Source organism: Triturus cristatus, chromosome 3_2, assembly GCF_964204655.1.
Source record: "Triturus cristatus chromosome 3_2, aTriCri1.1, whole genome shotgun sequence".
In the NCBI taxonomy this organism is placed as follows: Eukaryota; Metazoa; Chordata; class Amphibia; order Caudata; family Salamandridae; genus Triturus; species Triturus cristatus.
In genome coordinates this window covers 1,221,769,285-1,221,788,766 of record NC_140584.1, presented here as the reverse complement: position 1 = coordinate 1,221,788,766, position 19,482 = coordinate 1,221,769,285, and the positions used below count along the sequence as shown (strand labels likewise).

The 19,482-nt window shown below is 46.1% G+C and overlaps 1 protein-coding gene across 1 annotated transcript in view; it reads right to left on the bottom strand.

Annotated features, from left to right (window-relative positions):
- The window catches only part of LOC146859507 (CD5 antigen-like), a 374,661-nt gene that overhangs the window by 339,023 nt on the left and 16,156 nt on the right, over positions 1–19,482 (bottom strand). The window contains exon 3 of the mRNA XM_085647172.1: positions 9,033–9,350. Coding sequence (XP_085503298.1) covers positions 9,033–9,350 — 318 coding nt within the window. The remainder of the gene's footprint in view (positions 1–9,032; positions 9,351–19,482) is intronic.

The window sequence follows — 19,482 nt, the reverse complement described above, 5'->3', positions numbered from 1 at the left end:
GTGTATCTTTACATGTCAATGCTATTAAAGGTTTTGCCAGCAAAGAAAAACTCGTGATCCACTGCCTACAGTAGGAAGTAATACCCAAGAAAGCACGCACTTCTCTCTGTGTTCTTGGCACGCTCAATTTTGCAATGGCCTGAATTCTTTCTGGGGTCAGTTTCCTTCCCTCCTTCGAAAAGAGATGACCTAAGTAGGTCACTTCTTGTCGACAATATTGCAGTTTTGAGAGAGACACTTTGTGATGGAAGGCAGACAAATGACGCAACAATGACACCGTAGCTTCTTTACAAATCTCCTCAGTATCCGCGGCGATTAGTAAATCGTCAACATACTGGATAAGGGTGGCACCACTAGGTAAAACAATTGCATCAAGCTGTGCTTTTAAAGCTTGGCTGTATATTGATGGGCTTTCACAGTAGCCTTGAGGAGCGCGTTTAAAACGGAGGCTACGACCTCCTAGGCTAAAACCAAAAATGTCCCTACTTTCCTCTGCAATCGGGATGCTAAAGAAAGCATTCTTTAAATCAATCACTGAGAACCAAGCAGCGGAAGCTGGAATCATAGTTAACAAAGCAGTTATATCAGGGACAACTGGAAACTGTGGCACAACAATCTTATTTACCTCTCTAAGATCGATCACAAATCTGTAAACAGGTGGCTGTGAAGGGTCAGTACATTTTAAAACAGGCAAAACAGGGCTATTGCAAACGTTACCTCTTGTCTCTTCAATTACATCCTTTTCAATCAGATCATAGATAATCGTTAGCAACGCTTTTTCACCTTCATTAGAGATCTTGTACTGGGGAATGCGTGGCAATTTAACATTGGCTTTCAAAGTTACCACGTACGGCGGTATTTCCAAGAGACCCACATCATTAAGACCAGAAGCCCAAAGAGCGTCCGGAAGAGATGACAATTCAGCTGGCAGTTCATTCCTTGACAAATACATTGGAGAAATCACTTCCCTACCAAGTGTAAGTTGTACTCCCGAGGGGGAACAATATAATGTTGCATGTAATCTCTTCACCAAATCTAATCCTAACAGGTTTTCACCACAACCTGTCGTTAGGATAAGGGGTGCTTTCAGCTCACAAGGTCCAACAGAAAGGGGCATAGGACTAGAGATCGGGTTCCTAACCGGGGCGCCAGAAAAACCTACTGAAACATTTGTGTCGCCAGACAAAGGTGCGCCAGGGAGTTTTGAATGCATAATAGAACTTTTTGCAGCACCAGTATCCAACATAAAAGGTTCTGACACACCCGCTGTAGTCACCTTGACATACGGTCCACTCTGATCCACTGGCACTGAAACAACTCCCTCTCTTTGTCTACGGCTATCCTAGTAATCATTACTTTCTACATTTTCATTCTCTGTATAATAGTCATTGTTATAGTACTGAGCTGTCCTACCAGTTGCATTTGCTTGCTGATCAAAACTATTAATCGTATTTTGAGATGGAAGAGGACGCGCGTTCTGGAGAACATTCCCGCGTCCCCTACCTCTAGGAACTTGTTGACCACCTCTACCTCTGGTGCTAAAAGCGCCATTAGCGCGCTGTAACAGAATAGGACAACTATATTTGAAATGACCCTCTTCCTTGCAATATGAACATTGATTAGGGCCTACAGGAACAAGTGGTTGAGAATACTCGTACCTTTGCATGTTTCTCTGAAACTGTGGCGGTTGCTGATAATTACTCTGGCCACCACATGGCGGGTAAGCTTGCTGTAAAAGAACCTTCGTTTTTAATTCTTTCGTTTTCTTGTCTGCTCTATCCTTCTCATCCTTATCTCTATTTTCGTAATACTGTGCAGTAGCCAGTATTTGCGCTGATGAGGAAACAGCCCAAGAACTCTCTGAATCTTTTAACTTCTTACACAACTCGGGAAGCAAATTATGCACAAATTTATCAACAAATAATCGTTGACCACCTTCCGTACTCATATCTTGACCACTGTGGTCAATAAACGTTTCCTCAAACCTGGTGAAGAAATCAGACACTGTTTCATCTTTCTTTTGCTTACACGCAGACAATTTATACCAATTCACACGCATCGCGGGCATTAAAGTCTTCATGGAAGCAATGATTCTAGCAGGGAGTTCTGCTACCAAAGGGTCAGGCTTGGCACCACCATCTTGTCCATCATTAGCAATAATAATATTAGCCCATGTGTCACCTAACTCTGCAGCATGATCTGCATTACGAATCAATCCCCACAAAGGCTGTGGAACAACATTTGCAAACAACATATCTATGTCAGCTAGATTCATGATACATGATCCTGCCGTCTGTGACAACTCCTTATAATATCCTGCAGGGTTTTTACGGGGATCAGGCAATGTCTGTTTAAGCGCTATTACTTCAGATCGTTTCCAAGGGACATGCACCCAAACACGCTGGAAATGAGCTGGAGCAGCAAGAATACCGTTATTGGGATCAGCCGCAACGGCTTCTTTCCATACCGGAGGGACTTCTCTCATAGGGTATTGTCGCACTTTTTTACCATAGGGGTCATGCTCAAACAGTTGCTGGGAAGGATCCTCAATCCTAAAAGACAACAACGCCACAACTGCTTTTTCGACATCAGAACCCACAATCGTGCCTTTTCCGAATTCAAACCGTAAACGACACAACTCCTGTGGAATTGCTTCTAAGCCATTATCCTCTAATTCCTGACAAAGGAAAGCACACATCTGTTCAAAAACGTATCTCTGTTTTGGTGCTTCCCATTGATGAAAAACACTTAGAACAGATTCCACATCATATTTCGAAGGGTAAACAATCCATCTATGTGCCATGCGGTCTAATACTTCTCTCTCTTCAGAACCAGGCAGCTGACTACGCAACTGCTTTCGTTGTGAGCCAGGGATCACACTAGATAACCCAAGGAGAGGCGACACAAAACTAGTAACCGCACTAGTTATGCGTTGTCGTGCAGAAGGAGAATCTGACATAAGAACAGGGGAGAAAACAGAGGGAAGCACAGTAGGTGTAGATGCAGATGCAAGGACAGTATCGGGAAGAGCGCCAAGGGAGGCAGTTGGTGAGGCAGGCAAAGTCGCAGAAGGCAAAGGGGATGCTGGCAGCAAAGTCGGCGGCCCTTGCGGGGGCTGCACTACAAGAGCAGGCACCGGCTGAGGAGGAGCTGGCGGCTGCAGGAAAGCTTGCGGCACATTAACTGGAGGCTGTGCATTCAAGGGTTGCGGAGGTGCTGTAGCACTCTGCGCATACGGAGGTGGCGAACTCAGCAAATGTGACATTAGGGGATCTTTCTCCTTTTCTTTTAACACATTTTGTTGAAGGTGCGGTAAAACTGTGTAACATTTATCGATCCCTAGTTTACGCTGTCTATGTAACTGCTCATTCATTTGTTCCTCCTCATTATCTTTAAATTGTACAGCTGCTTGCATCATCGACATACCTTTTTCTCTCTTATTTCTTTTTGCTAATTTAATTTCCTTCTGTTTGGCTTCCTTTCGCCATAGGCGGAAAGAATCAAACATCGCCGGCCGGGCTTTCTTTTTAAATAATTTAACTTCCAAATTGTCTAAGATATCTGTATCGAAACTACCATTTTGGGGCCATTTTAAAACACCGTCCTTCCTGGTGTATCGGATCCATACTTTATTATATGCAATGGGGCCCACGCCATGTTTTACATAAAGCTCATAAGTTGGAGTTCCAATTGGAGGAACCGGACACGAATCCACCAATTGGGAATCCCTTTTACAACCCAAACAAAACAAGTTTCCAAATATACTAGAACCAGGCATCTTTGCTCACTAGTCTAGTTTCAAACTTCAAAGGATTATCAAAACGCGATAGTCTCGTGAATACAGGAGTCCTTCGGCTTTGGCGCTTGCAAGCTCCAAATCAAAGCGATCCCGAAGGGATACCAAAACTAAGAACCAAACTAAGAATTAGGAGACGTTCCACTTATACTTAACTGAGGTATCGATGACGTCACCAGAAGAATCGGTTAATCGTTTCGCTCTACCAAATTATCAAGGGTCCAAAACAGGGCGATAGTCAGGGCAGCAGTCCTTCGTAGCCGTCAGCAAGCGGGGAACCTCGCAGCAAAGACTTTCGGACCATGTCGACATGCAGGGGTCGATGAAGTGGCAGCCTTCCTCCAGAATTTCCACACAAAGCTCCTCACGAACCTCTGGCTTGGACCAGTACCGCTGAAATCGCCCTGAGTTTGGCGCCAACTGTAGTACTGGGTTATTTAGGAACCCAGCGGTGCCAGGGGTAGCACCCTATGACTTCGAGTTCTTCCTGTCTTGGACCACGGAAACACAGAGTCTTGCGGTGGCGTCAAAGATCGTTTTATTATTGACTGCAGCCAGTAACAGCAATCCTAGAAGTACACACGGGTATGTTCTCAGGAGACTGCTCGACGTTACAAAACTAGTCTTCTCCTTATATACAAAATATCATGCTTCAGGCACACATTCCTCGTTTTACGATATGGTCATTCATATGTATTCATTACAAACGAAAAGGCAGAGTCATGATGACCATCCCACATTTCAGTTCAGCCAGCCCACAATTATTTACCCAGCGAGGCTCAGATCCCTCATCAGATATCAGCAGACCCCAATAAACACGGGCACCTCCTCCTCGTAAAACAGGCGATAAAGCAGGAAGCAGAGTCAGGTGTGAAAGAGATTAGTCGGTGGATTGTGTGGGATGAAAGGCTTTATGGTGTGTCAAACCCTGATGCTAATCACAGGTGGCCATAGGAAGGGGAGCTCGTGAGACCGGACTGACCTGGGGCAGTGGAGCCAGTTCGCACAGGTCACAGAGAAGTCAATAGAAGGTACATGTGTTCTGAGGGCCTGTGCATGTCCTTAATGTGCAGCCTATGTGAGGGCAACCATAAGATGGCTACCGCTCTAAAATGGAACCCACGAAGTCAATGTGTAATATCGTATACAAAGTGAATTTATCGATGAAACGTTATGCAAAACACTTGTACATACCGCATTGGCCATTCGCGGTTCGCTGATACCGAAATAGGCAGGGTAGGGCCATGCCTCCTACGTGGTCCCAAAATTTAAAGTACCACAGTAGAAGGACGTAATCGATGGTACTGCTTTGTCCACCTCTCCTGAATGAAACTGCCCTATTTATATCAAGAGGAGTTTGCCCATTATATGCCCTCAGACTCCGGCCAACAACTACTAAGGCCACTTGTAGGGCAGTGATTATAAAAGTACGATGTGGGCTCCCTATCAGATTGGGGATCTGGCAGTATTCGGTCTCTTCTTCAGTTACCAAACTAATTGTTGATGAGGGCTCAAAAGAAGTGTTAAAGTCACTTACAACAAATATTTTAGCTACCTGTTGACATAATTCAATCAACTCATCCAGCATGTTCAAAACTGGTGAATCACAGTTGGTGGGCATTTGCCGTGAACAAATGTTCAACAAGATCAAATACATGCCCCTTAAAAAATTAGTTTAATGCCAATTATATCTAGAGAATCTATACTTAAGAGCTCTTGAATACAAGCAACATCATTTTTTACTAGGATTAACAGACCACCCATTCTCTGCCCTGAATTTGTTGGAGGGATTGCTTCCACACTGCAGGCAGTAAATGCATCCTGGAATACCTTCTTGTTAGCCCAGGTGTCCTGAAAAAGCCATACATCATACATCCCCACGAAATCTATCTAGTCTTGGTCATCCAATTTGGCTTTTTCCCCAGTTACATTCCACGAGATCAAGGAAAGGTCAGTTCTGAACACTGGTGCCTGCTGAACAGGAGATTCAATTCTTTGTTCTCCATGGATGAATACACAAGGTTTAATTGTTGTTGTTTCAGAATGGGTCATCTCTATAGGGTCAGTAGTTGCAGAATTTACTGAAGAGACCATCTCTGAGCTGCCAGCTGCTAGCAGGAGCTCTCTTTCATCCCTGTTTAGTTGTTCATAACTCAGTAAATCTATTTCATGAAGATTGGGGAACCCTTCACTGACAGGTTTGAGTACTTAAGGGCTCTGTCATAAAATTAATATGATCTGATTGCACCTTTGAATCTATTGTCTCTTGAATGTGTGTTGTTTTGGTGTGGTTCTAATTATTACATTTTACCCTACTATTCCAATTTTACATTTTTATTGCTTGGTGTTTTGACTTCACTACTCTTCTGGTGCTGCAGAAATATTTTGCTCCATGAACTATACTAAGCCTCCCTACACGGTGCCATAGCAGCCAGGGGGCTGAGCTGAGGTGGGCAGTCACCAACCCGGCGTTCTTGTGTGTGCTTCCTTGAGAGGAAAGGTGTTCCAATAATTCAAAAACAAATACAATTTATTATTGACTGTATCTGTCAGGATTATTGATGATGATGGATTACCTGATACACATAATCTCCTGCTAAAATGTGGAGATGTGTGGATTAAGTAAGATCTATGTGGCCGCATTTAAAGGTGGAACTACACAAAACTAACACAAGGAAGCCGAGCGAGATACTGGCAGGTGTCTGGTTTGGGTTGAAAATGCTGTGGTTGTGTGGATTCTGTGATACATTTTCTAACCACACTTTGGTGCCGATTATGATCCTGGAAAAACCGGGTACGAACCGTCGGTCGGAGCGTTTTCTCCGTCCGACTCGTACCCGGTTGTAAAACTTTACAAACATGGAAGTACGATTCGCACGGAAACACCATTTCCGTACGAATCGGAAAAAACACCGTCCGACGAAAATATACATACGAATGTGATCCGGGACTGCTCCGACGTGACGTCGGGACGCTTACAGGCAGCGTTTCACGACCCAGGAAGTACGATTCGACCCGACAGCAGTCCGGACGGCAATATTTTCACGGCACCCAAAAAGTGCCGGAAAAGCGAAGTACGCCGCAAAACGACCAGAGTAGGTGGCCCGGTACGCGCCGTACCCCCCCCCAGCCCCCGTACGTACGCGCCGAACCCCCCCCCAGCCCACGTACGTACGCGCCGAACCCCCCCCAGCCCCCGCATGTACGCGCCGTACCCCCCCCAGCCCCCGTACGTACGCGCCGAACCCCCCGTGTATGTACACCCGTGTACGTGTCGAACCCCCCGTGTACGTTCGAGTCGAACCCCCCCGTGTACGTTCGAGTCGTACCCCCACCCGTGTTGTGTACGTGTCGAACCCCCCGTGTACGTTCGAGTCGTACCCCCACCCGTGTATGTACACCCGTGTACGTTCGAGTCGAACCCCCCGTGTACGTTCGAGTCGTACCCCCACCCGTGTCGTGTACGTGTCGAACCCCCCGTGTACGTTCGAGTCGTACCCCCACCCGTGTATGTACACCCGTGTACGTTCGAGTCGAACCCCCCGTGTACGTTCGAGTCGTACCCCCACCCGTGTCGTGTACGTGTCGAACCCCCCGTGTACGTTCGAGTCGTACCCCTACCCGTGTATGTACACCCGTGTACGTTTGAGTCGAACCCCCCCGTGTACGTTCGAGTCGTACCCCCACCCGTGTGTACGCGCTGGGGGTACGCACCGTACATACACGGGTGGGGGTACGACTCGAACGTACACGGGGGTTCGACTCGAACGTACACGGGTGTACATACACGGGTGGGGGTACGACTCGAACGTACACGGGGGGGTTCGACTCGAACGTACACGGGTGTACATACACGGGTGGGGGTACGACTCGAACGTACACGGGGGGGTACGACTCGAACGTACACGGGGGGTTCGACTCGAACGTACACGGGTGTACATACACGGGTGGGGGTACGACTCGAACGTACACGGGGGGTTCGACTCGAACGTACACGGGTGTACATACACGGGTGGGGGTACGACTCGAACGTACACGGGGGGGTACGACTCGAACGTACACGGGTGTACATACACGGGTGGGGGTACGACTCGAACGTACACGGGGGGGTACGACTCGAACGTACACGGGTGTACATACACGGGTGGGGGTACGACTCGAACGTACACGGGGGTTCGACTCGAACGTACACGGGGGGTTCGACACGTACACGGGTGTACATACACGGGGGGTTCGGCGCGTACGTACGGGGGCTGGGGGGGGGTACGGCGCGTACATGCGGGGGCTGGGGGGGGTACGGCGCGTACATGCGGGGGCTGGGGGGGTACGGCGCGTACATGTGGGGGCTGGGGTGGTACGGCGCGTACATGCGGGGGCGGGGGGGGTACGGCGCGTACATGCGGGGGCTGGGGGGGGTCGGCGCGTATGTACGGGGGCTGGGGGGGGTACGGCGCGTACATGCGGGGGCTGGGGGGGGGTCGGCGCGTACGTACGGTGGCTGGGGGGGGGTCGGCGCGTATGCGGGCACGTCTCCATGGTTGCTATGGGAGTTCGGTGCGGACGGTGTTTTTTCCATCCGGTTGTAACCTCGGACGCACGGGATGGATCGTGATTCCTCGGTCGGACTTCACCTTTCACATTTGTACGGTAAATCGTACGAGGACGTGTCGGACACATTTTCCGACCCGAGGACGTGTGGGGAAATATTCCCAATGCGGTTCGTATGGACTTTTTACCATGCGAATCGTGATTGCCAGTTCGTACGGCACTTGTACGATTCGTACGGTAAAAAGACCGGATACGAGTCGCACGGGGAAATTTTTTACCGGATCGTGATCGGCACCAAAATGTTTAGGCTATGCCTCAAGAATGAGGACTGCATCCCGGTGTTAAAAAACCTCTCTGCTATGATCTTTCCGAAAAGAACTCTAGTCTTGAAAAAACATAATCAAAAATGTAATTTCACTATAACAGTGTGTGATCTGAAAATTCTGTAATGTCTACATTCCTCCCAACTTATACCTGGGTTCACAGCCTCTGGTTACACATCCGTCCTCTTCACCACCTTCTCTGTGACCAGCCTTCATTCTCGAGCCTACTCTCCACACTGTAATGCTCTCCAGTGTAATGTGCAGCACTCTGTTACTTTGTTGTTAGGTTTGATTTCCAAGATGCAGATACATTGGTCACAGTTCGTACCAGGAAGTGAGATCTCATAATATTGCTTGCTTCTTACCTGTGCAGCGCACTCCTGCGGACTTCGTGGTGTCGCAGTCCAGAGGTACCTTGTCACTGTAGGGACACTCTGCGAGCCTGCGTTCACTTCCACTGCACTGTACATCTGTTATCAGTACTGGTTCATTAATATTTCGAATAAAGGAAGATCCAGTTGTTGCTGAAACTGGAACTCCACACCCCAACTCTCTACAGACCACTGCAGCATCCTTCATGTCCCACTGGTGGTTACACACTCTTCCCCATGTAAAGGTTTTAATCCGCAAAAACCCAACACAGGGATCCTTGTAATGCGTCAGTATAAGCTTGTTGTAGGGAACTGCAGAAACAGAAGAAATGCACATTGTTACATTCTGTAAACCCTGTCACTGCCTGGATATTTACAAACCCCTGTGCCAGAGTGTTTGCTAAAATATAAGCATTAGAATTCTCCAAGTATGGATGCACACATTACACCCATAAAACAGTATATTTTTCATTACATTCAGGGCTGCCTGCTGGTGTGTAAACCCCTCAATAATATGTCTTTGCACCCTTCAGTTTTCCTCACACAGGAACATATCTCTGCCCTGGCATGACCCAAACCAGAATTCGCCTGGATCCCCAGAGTGTGGTTTTTCGTGTGTTTGAGCAGGAAGCCACACTAGACACCCGGGAATGTTTTTTTAAATGAGGAAAGTTCATAGGAGACACCAGTGGCTCCAGGGGCCCCTCTGGCACTGTGTGCAGCCAGCGGACCCTTGGCCTGAGAGCACCTGACGGGTCTAGAGCATGGGGGGGCTTCACGTTACACCAACAGGGGAAAGCTGCGCTATTTTGGTTCCGGGTCTGCCAACACTGAGGGTACCTACCAACTGCAGACATTTCCACACACTTGGCAGAGAGGAATTGATGTGGATGGTGCTCACAGAAGCCAAACACATCATGTTATACAGAATTCCTGTAAATTTCAAAACTACGTGTAAATATATCACACTTTCTTCACTTTTGAGTGACATAAAACTCCAGAAACTCAAGCAAATGCCTCCCATCAAATATTCCCTAGTTTTTCTGCTAAGAACAGTACCTGCATGTGTAAGAGGGCCTCTTGCATGAGGTAGTAATATACCAAAATTATGACAATCTCAACACCCCCTTGAAGTACACTGACTTCACATTGCCACAGATTTGATATTTTCCTGTGTGTTATGATACACCTGGATGTGCAGAAATGGACACTGGTTGGATAACTTCTCAGACTAAGAAAAAATCAAATCACCATTGAGCTCCTCATTGGGACACAGATGTGGGTGTCTGTGACCCAGACAGGAGTCCCACTGGGTGAATTCACTCATAGAATTAGAAAACCATACATTAAATTACATATTATTTCCAATCTAAAAGCACCCGTCCCATGAGGCACATAGAGAATAAAGCCCTTGCTCCACTATATACTACAGTCTCCTTGTGTCAGTTCTCAGGATTCTCATTGTAAAGCTCTGTTGAGACCCCTCTGACAGGTGGCATAGTGGGACAATCCATATCCGGTGCACAGCAGAGTATGCGCTGCAGAAAAATAGCGCACGTTCCAACGTCTCACATTTGAGTTTGGATGCCGGACAGAAGGCTACTGGAGGGTTGAGTGCTGAAATGTTTAACCATTTATATCTAAAAAAAAGCTCAAGTTCTGAAATGTGTTTGGAGCTGTGGAATGTAGGCTCCATCATCGTTAGTTGCAGGAGTACAGTATATACAAGTATATGACAATGCCATATATTATCTACTGGCGGTCGCCAGTAGATAGTTATAGTTAGGACCTATTTTCCATAGGAAATCCGCAACATTCTATTCCCAATAAGTCTGGCGCCAGTTGACGAATCTTCGCAACATTTTCCAAACTTTTGGTCAGCTCCGGTCTGCTCCTATCCTGAATGTTTTGTGGTGATTCGTCAAGCGGGGGCTACGAAAAAAGGGGGGTCCCAAAACGCATTTTCCCAATGCAATTTCCCATAGGACCTGTTGACGCAGCTACAGCCCGAACTGCTCAACGGAATTACACCAAATTTGGCAAAGAGGTAGCCCTTGGTTCACACTTGTGCCTTTTGGTTAAATGGTATAAATCCGTTCAGTAGTTCCTGAGTTATTCAGAAGTAAAAAGATAGATATATCTAGGGCCGCGGATCCTCCCGAGCACGAGATTTATGCTAATTGGCTGCCAACACTCTGAATCAGGAAGTGTTGGCAGCCAAGAAAGCACAAAAACCAAGAAAAAGGCAAAAAGGGGGCATGGTAGAAACACCCTGGACCCCTACGCCTGCTCAGGGGGTCCCACAAGGACCCCCAAGACCCCATTCGTTTACAATTAGCCCCCGGGGGGGCCAAGTCCTGGGGGTAATATTTTATAGTAGTGGGTGGACCAGAGGGGCCCCCTAGCCCCGGGGACTGCCACCCCCCAGGGCTTTTGTGAAATATGTGGGGGGGCACTCTTAGCCCCCCCAGCCCCGGGGACCACCACCCCCGGGGCTTTGCAAAAAATGGGTGGGGGGGCTCAAAGGCCCCGCCAAGCCCAGGGACCGCCACTCCCTGGGGCTTTATTTACATATAAATTACGTATTTACGCATTACGTATAATTACGTATAAATAAAATACCTGTGTGGGGGGGCTCAAGCCCCCCCACACACCCCGGGGACCACCAACCCCCGGGGCTTTAAATTAAGTGCAAGGGGTCGTCGCGGCCCCCCCCTGGAGCCAATGATGGCCCTGGAAACCGCCACCCCCCAGGGCCGGCTCCTGCAGTGTCCCGGGGTGCCCACCCCCGGGACACTGTAGTTTGCAATGACAGGGCGGGAGCCGTCGCAACTCCCACCCTGTCATTGCAAACTGCTTTGCTTCGTTGAAGCGAGAGCAGGGAAACCTGCTCTCGCTTCAATGAAGCAAAGCAGATTGCTTTTCCACTTGGGGAGCAGCATGTCAGCTGCTCTCCATGTGGAAAAGCAATGCCAGCTCCCGCGAGGTGACCAGGCCCCGGGGGATGGGGTCCCCAGGGCTATTAGTGGCCCGGGAGGGGGGCCACGCAGCCCCCCTCCCCAAAATGTTTAAAAAAATAAAAAAAAAGTGATCGCCCGGGAGGATGGGGTCCCCGGGGCCATAAGTGGCCATAGGAGGGGGGCAAGGTAGCCCCCCTCCAAATAAAAATTATTTTTAAAAAAGGCCCATGCCCCGGGGGATGGGGTCACCGGGGCAGAGTAAGGCCTCGGGAGGGGGGCCACGTGGCCCCCCTCCAAAGTTTTAAAATTAAACAAAAAAAAATAGGGGGCAGGCCCTGGGGGATGGGGTCCCCAGGGCCAAAAAATAAGAAAAAGAAGGGGGGCTACACAGACCCCCTTCTTAAAAAGAATATATATATTTTTTTAAACGGGGCTGCGTTGCAGAGAGGTGTTCTGAGGCCACGCCCCGTTTTACACCTCTCTACAACGCAACGCAGCAAGTGGGCTAGTTGGACCCCAGGGACCCTCAGGATTCAAAGGGACTTAATCCCTCAACTTAAAACGTGCCACGGGGCGTGTTTGCACAGTGGTGAAGGTAGGGGGTGGGGCCTGAGGTGATATGTGTTCAAACACACCCTGTGGTGCGTTGTAAGTTGGGGAATTCATTCCTCTTCAATCCTGAGGTCCCCTGGGGGCCAACTAGCCCACCAGGTATCTCCAGTAAGCGCCACAGAGCTGCGTTACAGAGAGGTGTAAAAAGGGGCGTGGCCTCAGAACACCTCTCTGCAACGCAGCCCCCTGGTGCATACTGGAGGTTCCTGGTGGGCTAGTTGGCCCCCAGGGGAGCTCAGGATTGAAATGGAATTAATTCCCCAGCTTAAAACACGCCACAGGGCATGTTTGCAGAGATGTCACCTCAGGCCCCGCCCCCTTCCTTCACCATTGTGCAAATGCGCCCTGTGGCACGTTTTAAGTTGAGGAATTAATTCCCCTTCAATCTTGAGGGTCCCTGGGGGCCAACTAGCCCACCAGGTACCTCCAGTATGTGCCAGGGAGCTGCGTTGCAGAGAGGTGTTCAGAGGCCACGCCCCTTTTTACACCTCTCTGCAACGCAGAACTGTGGCGCTTACAGGAGGTACCTAGTGGGCTAGTTTGACCCTAGGGACCCTCAGGATTCAAGGGGACTTAATCTCCCAACTTAAAATGCGCCATTGGGCGCCTTTACACACTGGTGAAGGGAGGGGACGGGGCTTGAGGGGATTTGTGCAAACACGCCCTCTGGTTCGATTTAAGTTGGGAGAAAAATTCCTCTTCAATCCTGAGGGACCCTGGGGGCCAAGTAGCCCACCAGGTGCTTCCAGGAAGTGCCACTGCGCTGTGTTGCAGAGAGGTGGTGCAGGCCGTGCGCCTTTTTACATCTCTCTGCTACGCAGCTCTGTGGCGCTTACTGGATGTACCTAGTGGGCTAGTTGGTCTCTACGGACCCTCAAGATTGAAGAGGAATTATTTCCCCAACTTAAAATGCGCTACAGGGCGTGTTTGCACAGTGGTAAAGGGAGGGGATGGTGTAGGAAAGTGGCTCTATCTATACTGGACCGAAGTAAAATCAGCCGAACTACGAATTCCGATTTACTCACCTATTATTATGAGAGACCTCAGTGCTGCATGTTTGAGCCCAGTACTGATCCTGAAAAGTAATTCTAACCGTACATACCAGTAACTTCAATTTCCTTCCATAGGATATCATTGCCTGCTTTTTGCTGGAAAAGTTTTAAAGTGTTGATTTTTGAAACTTACAAATATTCCTCTAAAATCAGCCGAACTACAAATTCCGATTTACTCACCTGTTATCAAGAGAGAACTCAATGCTGCATCTATTAGCCCAGCACTGACCCTGAAAAGTAATTCTAAGTGTACTTACCAGTAACTTGTATTTCCTTCCATAGCAATCCATTGTGTGGTTTTCAGCAGAAAAGTTTCTAAGTGTCGATTTTTGGAACGTACAAAAATTCCTCTAAAATCAGCCGAACTACGAATTCCGATATACTCACCTGTTATCAGGAGAGACCTCAGTGCTGCATCTTAAAGCCCAGTACTGTTCCTGAAAAGTAATTCTAACGTAATTACCAGTAACTTAAATTTCATTCCATAGGCTAACATTGACTGGTTTCACTTGGAAATTCTTCTAAGTGTGGAGTTTTGGAACTTACAAATATTCCTCTAAAATCAGCTGAACTACGAATTCGGATTTACTCACATGTTATCAGGACAGACCTCAGTGCTGCATCTTTGAGCCCATTACTGATCTTAAAAAGTAATTCTAAACGCACTTACCAGTAACTTGAATATCATTGCCTCAGAACCCTGTTCCTGTTTAACAGTACTTCTGTGAGTCATTGAGCTGACAAGCTCATGGATAAAGCACCCGCATGCCTGTGAGAAGTACCTGACCTGAGAAAGATGTTGGCAGCCTACAGCAAACCCCACATTTCAAAGACTGTAATCTCTACTGATGATGGTTAAAGAACCAGAAACACGTGTCTAGAGATCAGCACTATCTGCGCCAACTGTGGTGAAACACTCGAACAATCTTGAAGCAAGCAAGTAACTGAAACTGCAATTACCACAATGTCAGGGGTGAACCTTGCTGGGAGGTGAAGCGGTGTGCTCCCACCCCTGTTCCTGTTTAATAGTACTCCCGTGAGTCATTGAGCTGACGAGCTCGTGGATGAAGCACCCACATGCCTGTGAGAGGTACCTGACCTGAGAAAGATGTTGGCAGCCTACTCAGCAAACACCACATTTGAAAAACTGTAATCTCTACTGATGACAGTTAAAGAACCAGAAACACGTGTCTAGAGATCAGCACTATCTGCTCCAACTGTGGCGAAACACTCAAACACTCTTAAAGCAAGCAAGTAACTGAAACTGCATTTACCACAATGCCAGGGTGCGAACCTTGCTGGGAGGTAAAGCGGTGTGCTCCCAACCCTGTTCCTGTTTAATAGTACTCCCATAAGTCATTGAGCTGACGAGCTCGTGGATGAACCACCTGCATGCCTGTGAGGGGTACCTGGCCTGAGAAAGATGTACGCAGCCTACTCAGCAAACTCCACATTTGAAAGACTGTAATGTCTACTGATGACGGTTAAAGAACCAGAAACACGTGTCTAGAGATCAGCACTATCTGCGTCAACTGTGGCGAAACACTCAAACTCTTGAAGCAAGCAAGTAACTGAAACTGCATTTATCACAATGCCAGGGGCGAACCTTGCTGGGAGGTGAAGCGGTGTGCTCACACCCTTGTTCCCGTTTAATAGTTATCCTGTGAGTCATTGAGCTGACGAGCTGGTGGATGAAGCACCCGCATGCCTGTGAGAGGTACCTGACCTGAGAAAGATGTTGGCAGCCTACTCAGCAAACCCCAGATTTCAAAGACTGTAATCTCTACTGAAGACGGTTAAAGAGGATCACTGACATAATATCGACTACCAAAATATAGACATACAAAAATATCGATGCCAAAATATAGAATGACAAAATATCGAATCCCTATCTCCAAACAGGTAAGTACAAAAATATAGAATCCAAAATATCGTTCTTAAAAATATAGTTAGTCAAAATATCGAATTTTTTAAATGTCTTAAAAGTAATGTAAAATGAATGAAATAATACATATAATTAACTGACACATACTTAAAAATACTTAAATAACATTAAAATTAATAAATAATTAATGTAAGTAAAAAAGAAAATTTATACATATAGATTAATGTAATATTAATTAAAAATATTCAATATTTTCTGCGTAGGATAGCGGGCGGGTAAAATTTACTATTACCACTCCAGTAAGTGCAATAGTAGGGAAAGCGTTGGATAGCGGGAGGGTCAAAATTACTATTCCCACTCCAGAGAATGCAACAGTAGGGAAAGCATTGCATAGCGTAGGGGTAAAAATTACTATTCCCACTCCAGTGAGTGCAACAGTAGGGAAAGCATTGGATAGCGTAGGAGTAAAAATTACTATTCCCACTCCAGAGAGTGCAACAGTAGGGAAAGCGTTGGATAGCGGGAGGGTAAAATTTACTATTCCCACTCCAGTGAGTGCAACAGTAGGGAAAGCGTTGGATAGCGTAGGGGTAAAAATTACTATTCCCACGCCAAAGAGTGCAACAGTAGGGAAAGCATTGGATAGAGTAGGGCTAAAAATTACTAATCCCACTCCAGAGAGTGCAACAGTAGGGAAAGCGTTGGATAGCGTAGGGGTAAAAATTACTATTCCCACTCCAGAGAGTGCAACAGTAGGAAAAGAGTTGGATAGCGGGAGGGCAAAATTTACTATTCCCACTCCAGTGATTACAACAGTAGAGAAAACGTTAGATGGCGTAGGGGTAAAAATTACTATTCCCACTCCAAGAGTGCAACAGTAGGGAAAGCGTTGGATAGCGTAGTGATAAAAATTACTATTCCCACTCCAGAGAGTGCAACGGTAGGGAAAGCGTTGGATAGTGGGTGGGTAAAAATTACTATTCCCACTCCAGAGAATGCAACAGTAGGGAAAGCGTTGGATAGCGGGAGGGTAAAAATAACTATTCCCACTCCAGAGAGTGCAATAATAGGGAAAGCATTGGATAGCGTAGGGGTAAAAATTATTATTCCCACTCCAGAGAGTGCAACAGTAGGGAAAGCGTTGGATAGCGTTGGGCTAAAAATTACTATTCCCACTCCAGAGAGTGCAACAGTAGGGAAAGCGTTGGATAGCGGGAGGGCAAAATTTAATATTCCCACTCCAGTGATTACAACAGTAGAGAAAACGTCAGATGGCATAGGGGTAAACATTACTATTCCCACTCCAAAGAGTGCAACAGTAGGGAAACCGTTGGATAGCGTAGAGATAAAAATTACTATTCCCACTCCCGAGAGTGCAACAGTAGGGAAAGCGTTGGATAGCGTAGGGGTAAAAATTATTATTCCCACTCCAGTGAGTGCAATAGTAGGGAATACGTTGGATAGCGTAGGGGTAAAATCACTATTCCCACTCCAGTGAGTGCAATAGTAGGGAAAATAATACATTAATATTTTATTAAAAATAAATGAATTATTAATACCAAAAAAGTATTAAAATTAATTACCAATCACACAATATTTAATAATTAATTAATTATAAATACCAATACATTTTTGATTAATTAATTACCTATTAATAATTAATTAACAACCAATTATTTTTCTATAACAAACAATAATAAATGCTAATAATACCAATTAATAATTAATTAATAATATATTAATTACCAATATACACAAATTATTTAAATAATTAATTTTTTAGAATTATATTACTTCCCACCATATTCCCCTATAAACCCACTACCCGCTACAAATATTAAATGAATACAATTAACATAATTATCAATTAAACAATTAATTCAAATTAATTACCAATTAATACAAAATATTTACCAATTAATAATTAATCAACAACAAATTAATTTTCAATACTAATTAATAATTAACTAATAACAATTAAATTACTTCCCACCCTATTCCCCTATAAACCCACAACCCGCTACAGAAGTAAAACGCAAAATTAAATTAAAAATAATTAATAATTCCTATAAATTATTATTTAATGTACTATAATTAAATTACTTCCCACCCTACTCCCCTATAAACCCACAACCCGCTACGGAATTATATTACACAAAAATGAAATAACATAAAATTCATTACTTTAAAAATATTCTAACATACATTCCAATAATAATACATACTTTTAACACATATACTAACACTTAAAACACTATAAAAAAATTCGATATTTCTAACTACCATATTATGACTGTCGATATTACTTACTTCTATATTATTTAAATCGATATTTCTTACCTGATTTTCGATATTCTTCACCACTATATTTTGGCAATTCGATATTCTGTCCATTCTATATTAAAAACTCGATATTATGTTTATTTACCGGTTAAAGAACCTGAAACACGTGTCTAGAGATCAGCAATATCTGCGCCAACTGTGGCGAAACACTCAAACAATCTTGAAGCAAGCAAGTAACTGAAACTGCATTTACCACAATGCCAGGGGCGAACCTTGCTGGGAGGTGAAGCGGTGTGCTCCCACCCCTGTTCCTGGTTAAAAGTACTCCCATGAGTCATTGAGCTGACGAGCTTGTGGATGAAGCACCCGCATGCCTGTGAGAGGTACCTGACCTGAGAAAGATGTTGGCAGCCTTCTCATCAAACCCCACATTTGAAAAACTGTAATCTCTACTGATGACGGTTAAAGAACCAGAAACAAGTGTCTAGAGATCAGCACTATCTGCTCCAACTATGGCGAAACACTCAAACACTCTTAAAGCAAGCAAGTAACTGAAACTGCATTTACCACAATGCCAGGGTGCGAACCTTGCTGGGAGGTGAAGTGGTGTGCTCCCAAACCTGTTCCTGTTTAATAGTACTCCCATAAGTCATTGAGCTGATGAGCTCGTGGATGAATCACCCGCTTGCCTGTGAGAGGCACCTGACCTGAGAAAGATGTTGGCAGCCTACTCAGCAAACCCCAGATTTCAAAGACTGTAATCTCTACTGAAGACGGTTAAAGAACCTGAAACACATGTCTAGAGATCAGCAATATCTGCGCCAACTGTGGCGAAACACTCAAACAATCTTGAAGCAAGCAAGTAACTGAAACTGCATTTACCACAATGCCAGGGGCGAACCTTGCTGGGAGGTGAAGCGGTGTGCTCCCACCCCTGTTTCTGGTTAAAAGTACTCCCGTGAGTCATTGAGCTGACAAGCTTGTGGATGAAGCACCCGCATGCCTGTGAGAGGTACCTGACCTGAGAAAGATGTTGGCAGCCTTCTCATCAAACCCCACATTTGAAAACTGTAATCTCTACTGATGACGGTTAAAGAACCAGAAACAAGTGTCTAGAGATCAGCACTATCTGCTCCAACTATGGCGAAACACTCAAACACTCTTAAAGCAAGCAAGTAACTGAAACTGCATTTACCACAATGCCAGGGTGCGAACCTTGCTGGGAGGTGAAGTGGTGTGCTCCCAAACCTGTTCCTGTTTAATAGTACTCCCATAAGTCATTGAGCTGATGAGCTCGTGGATGAACCACCCGCATGCCTGTGAGAGATACCTGACCTGAGAAAGATGTACGCAGCCTACTCAGCAAACTCCACATTTGAAAGACTGTAATCTCTACTGATGACGGTTAAAGAACCGGAAACACGTGTCTAGAGATCAGCAATATCTGCGCCAACTGTGGCGAAACACTCGAACAATCTTGAAGCAAGCAAGTAACTGAAACTGCAATTACCACAATGTCAGGGGTGAACCTTGCTGGGAGGTGAAGCGGTGTGCTCCCACCCCTGTTCCTGTTTAATAGTACTCCCATGAGTCATTGAGCTGACGAGCTCCTGGATGAATCACCCGCATGCCTGTGAGAGGCGCCTGACCTG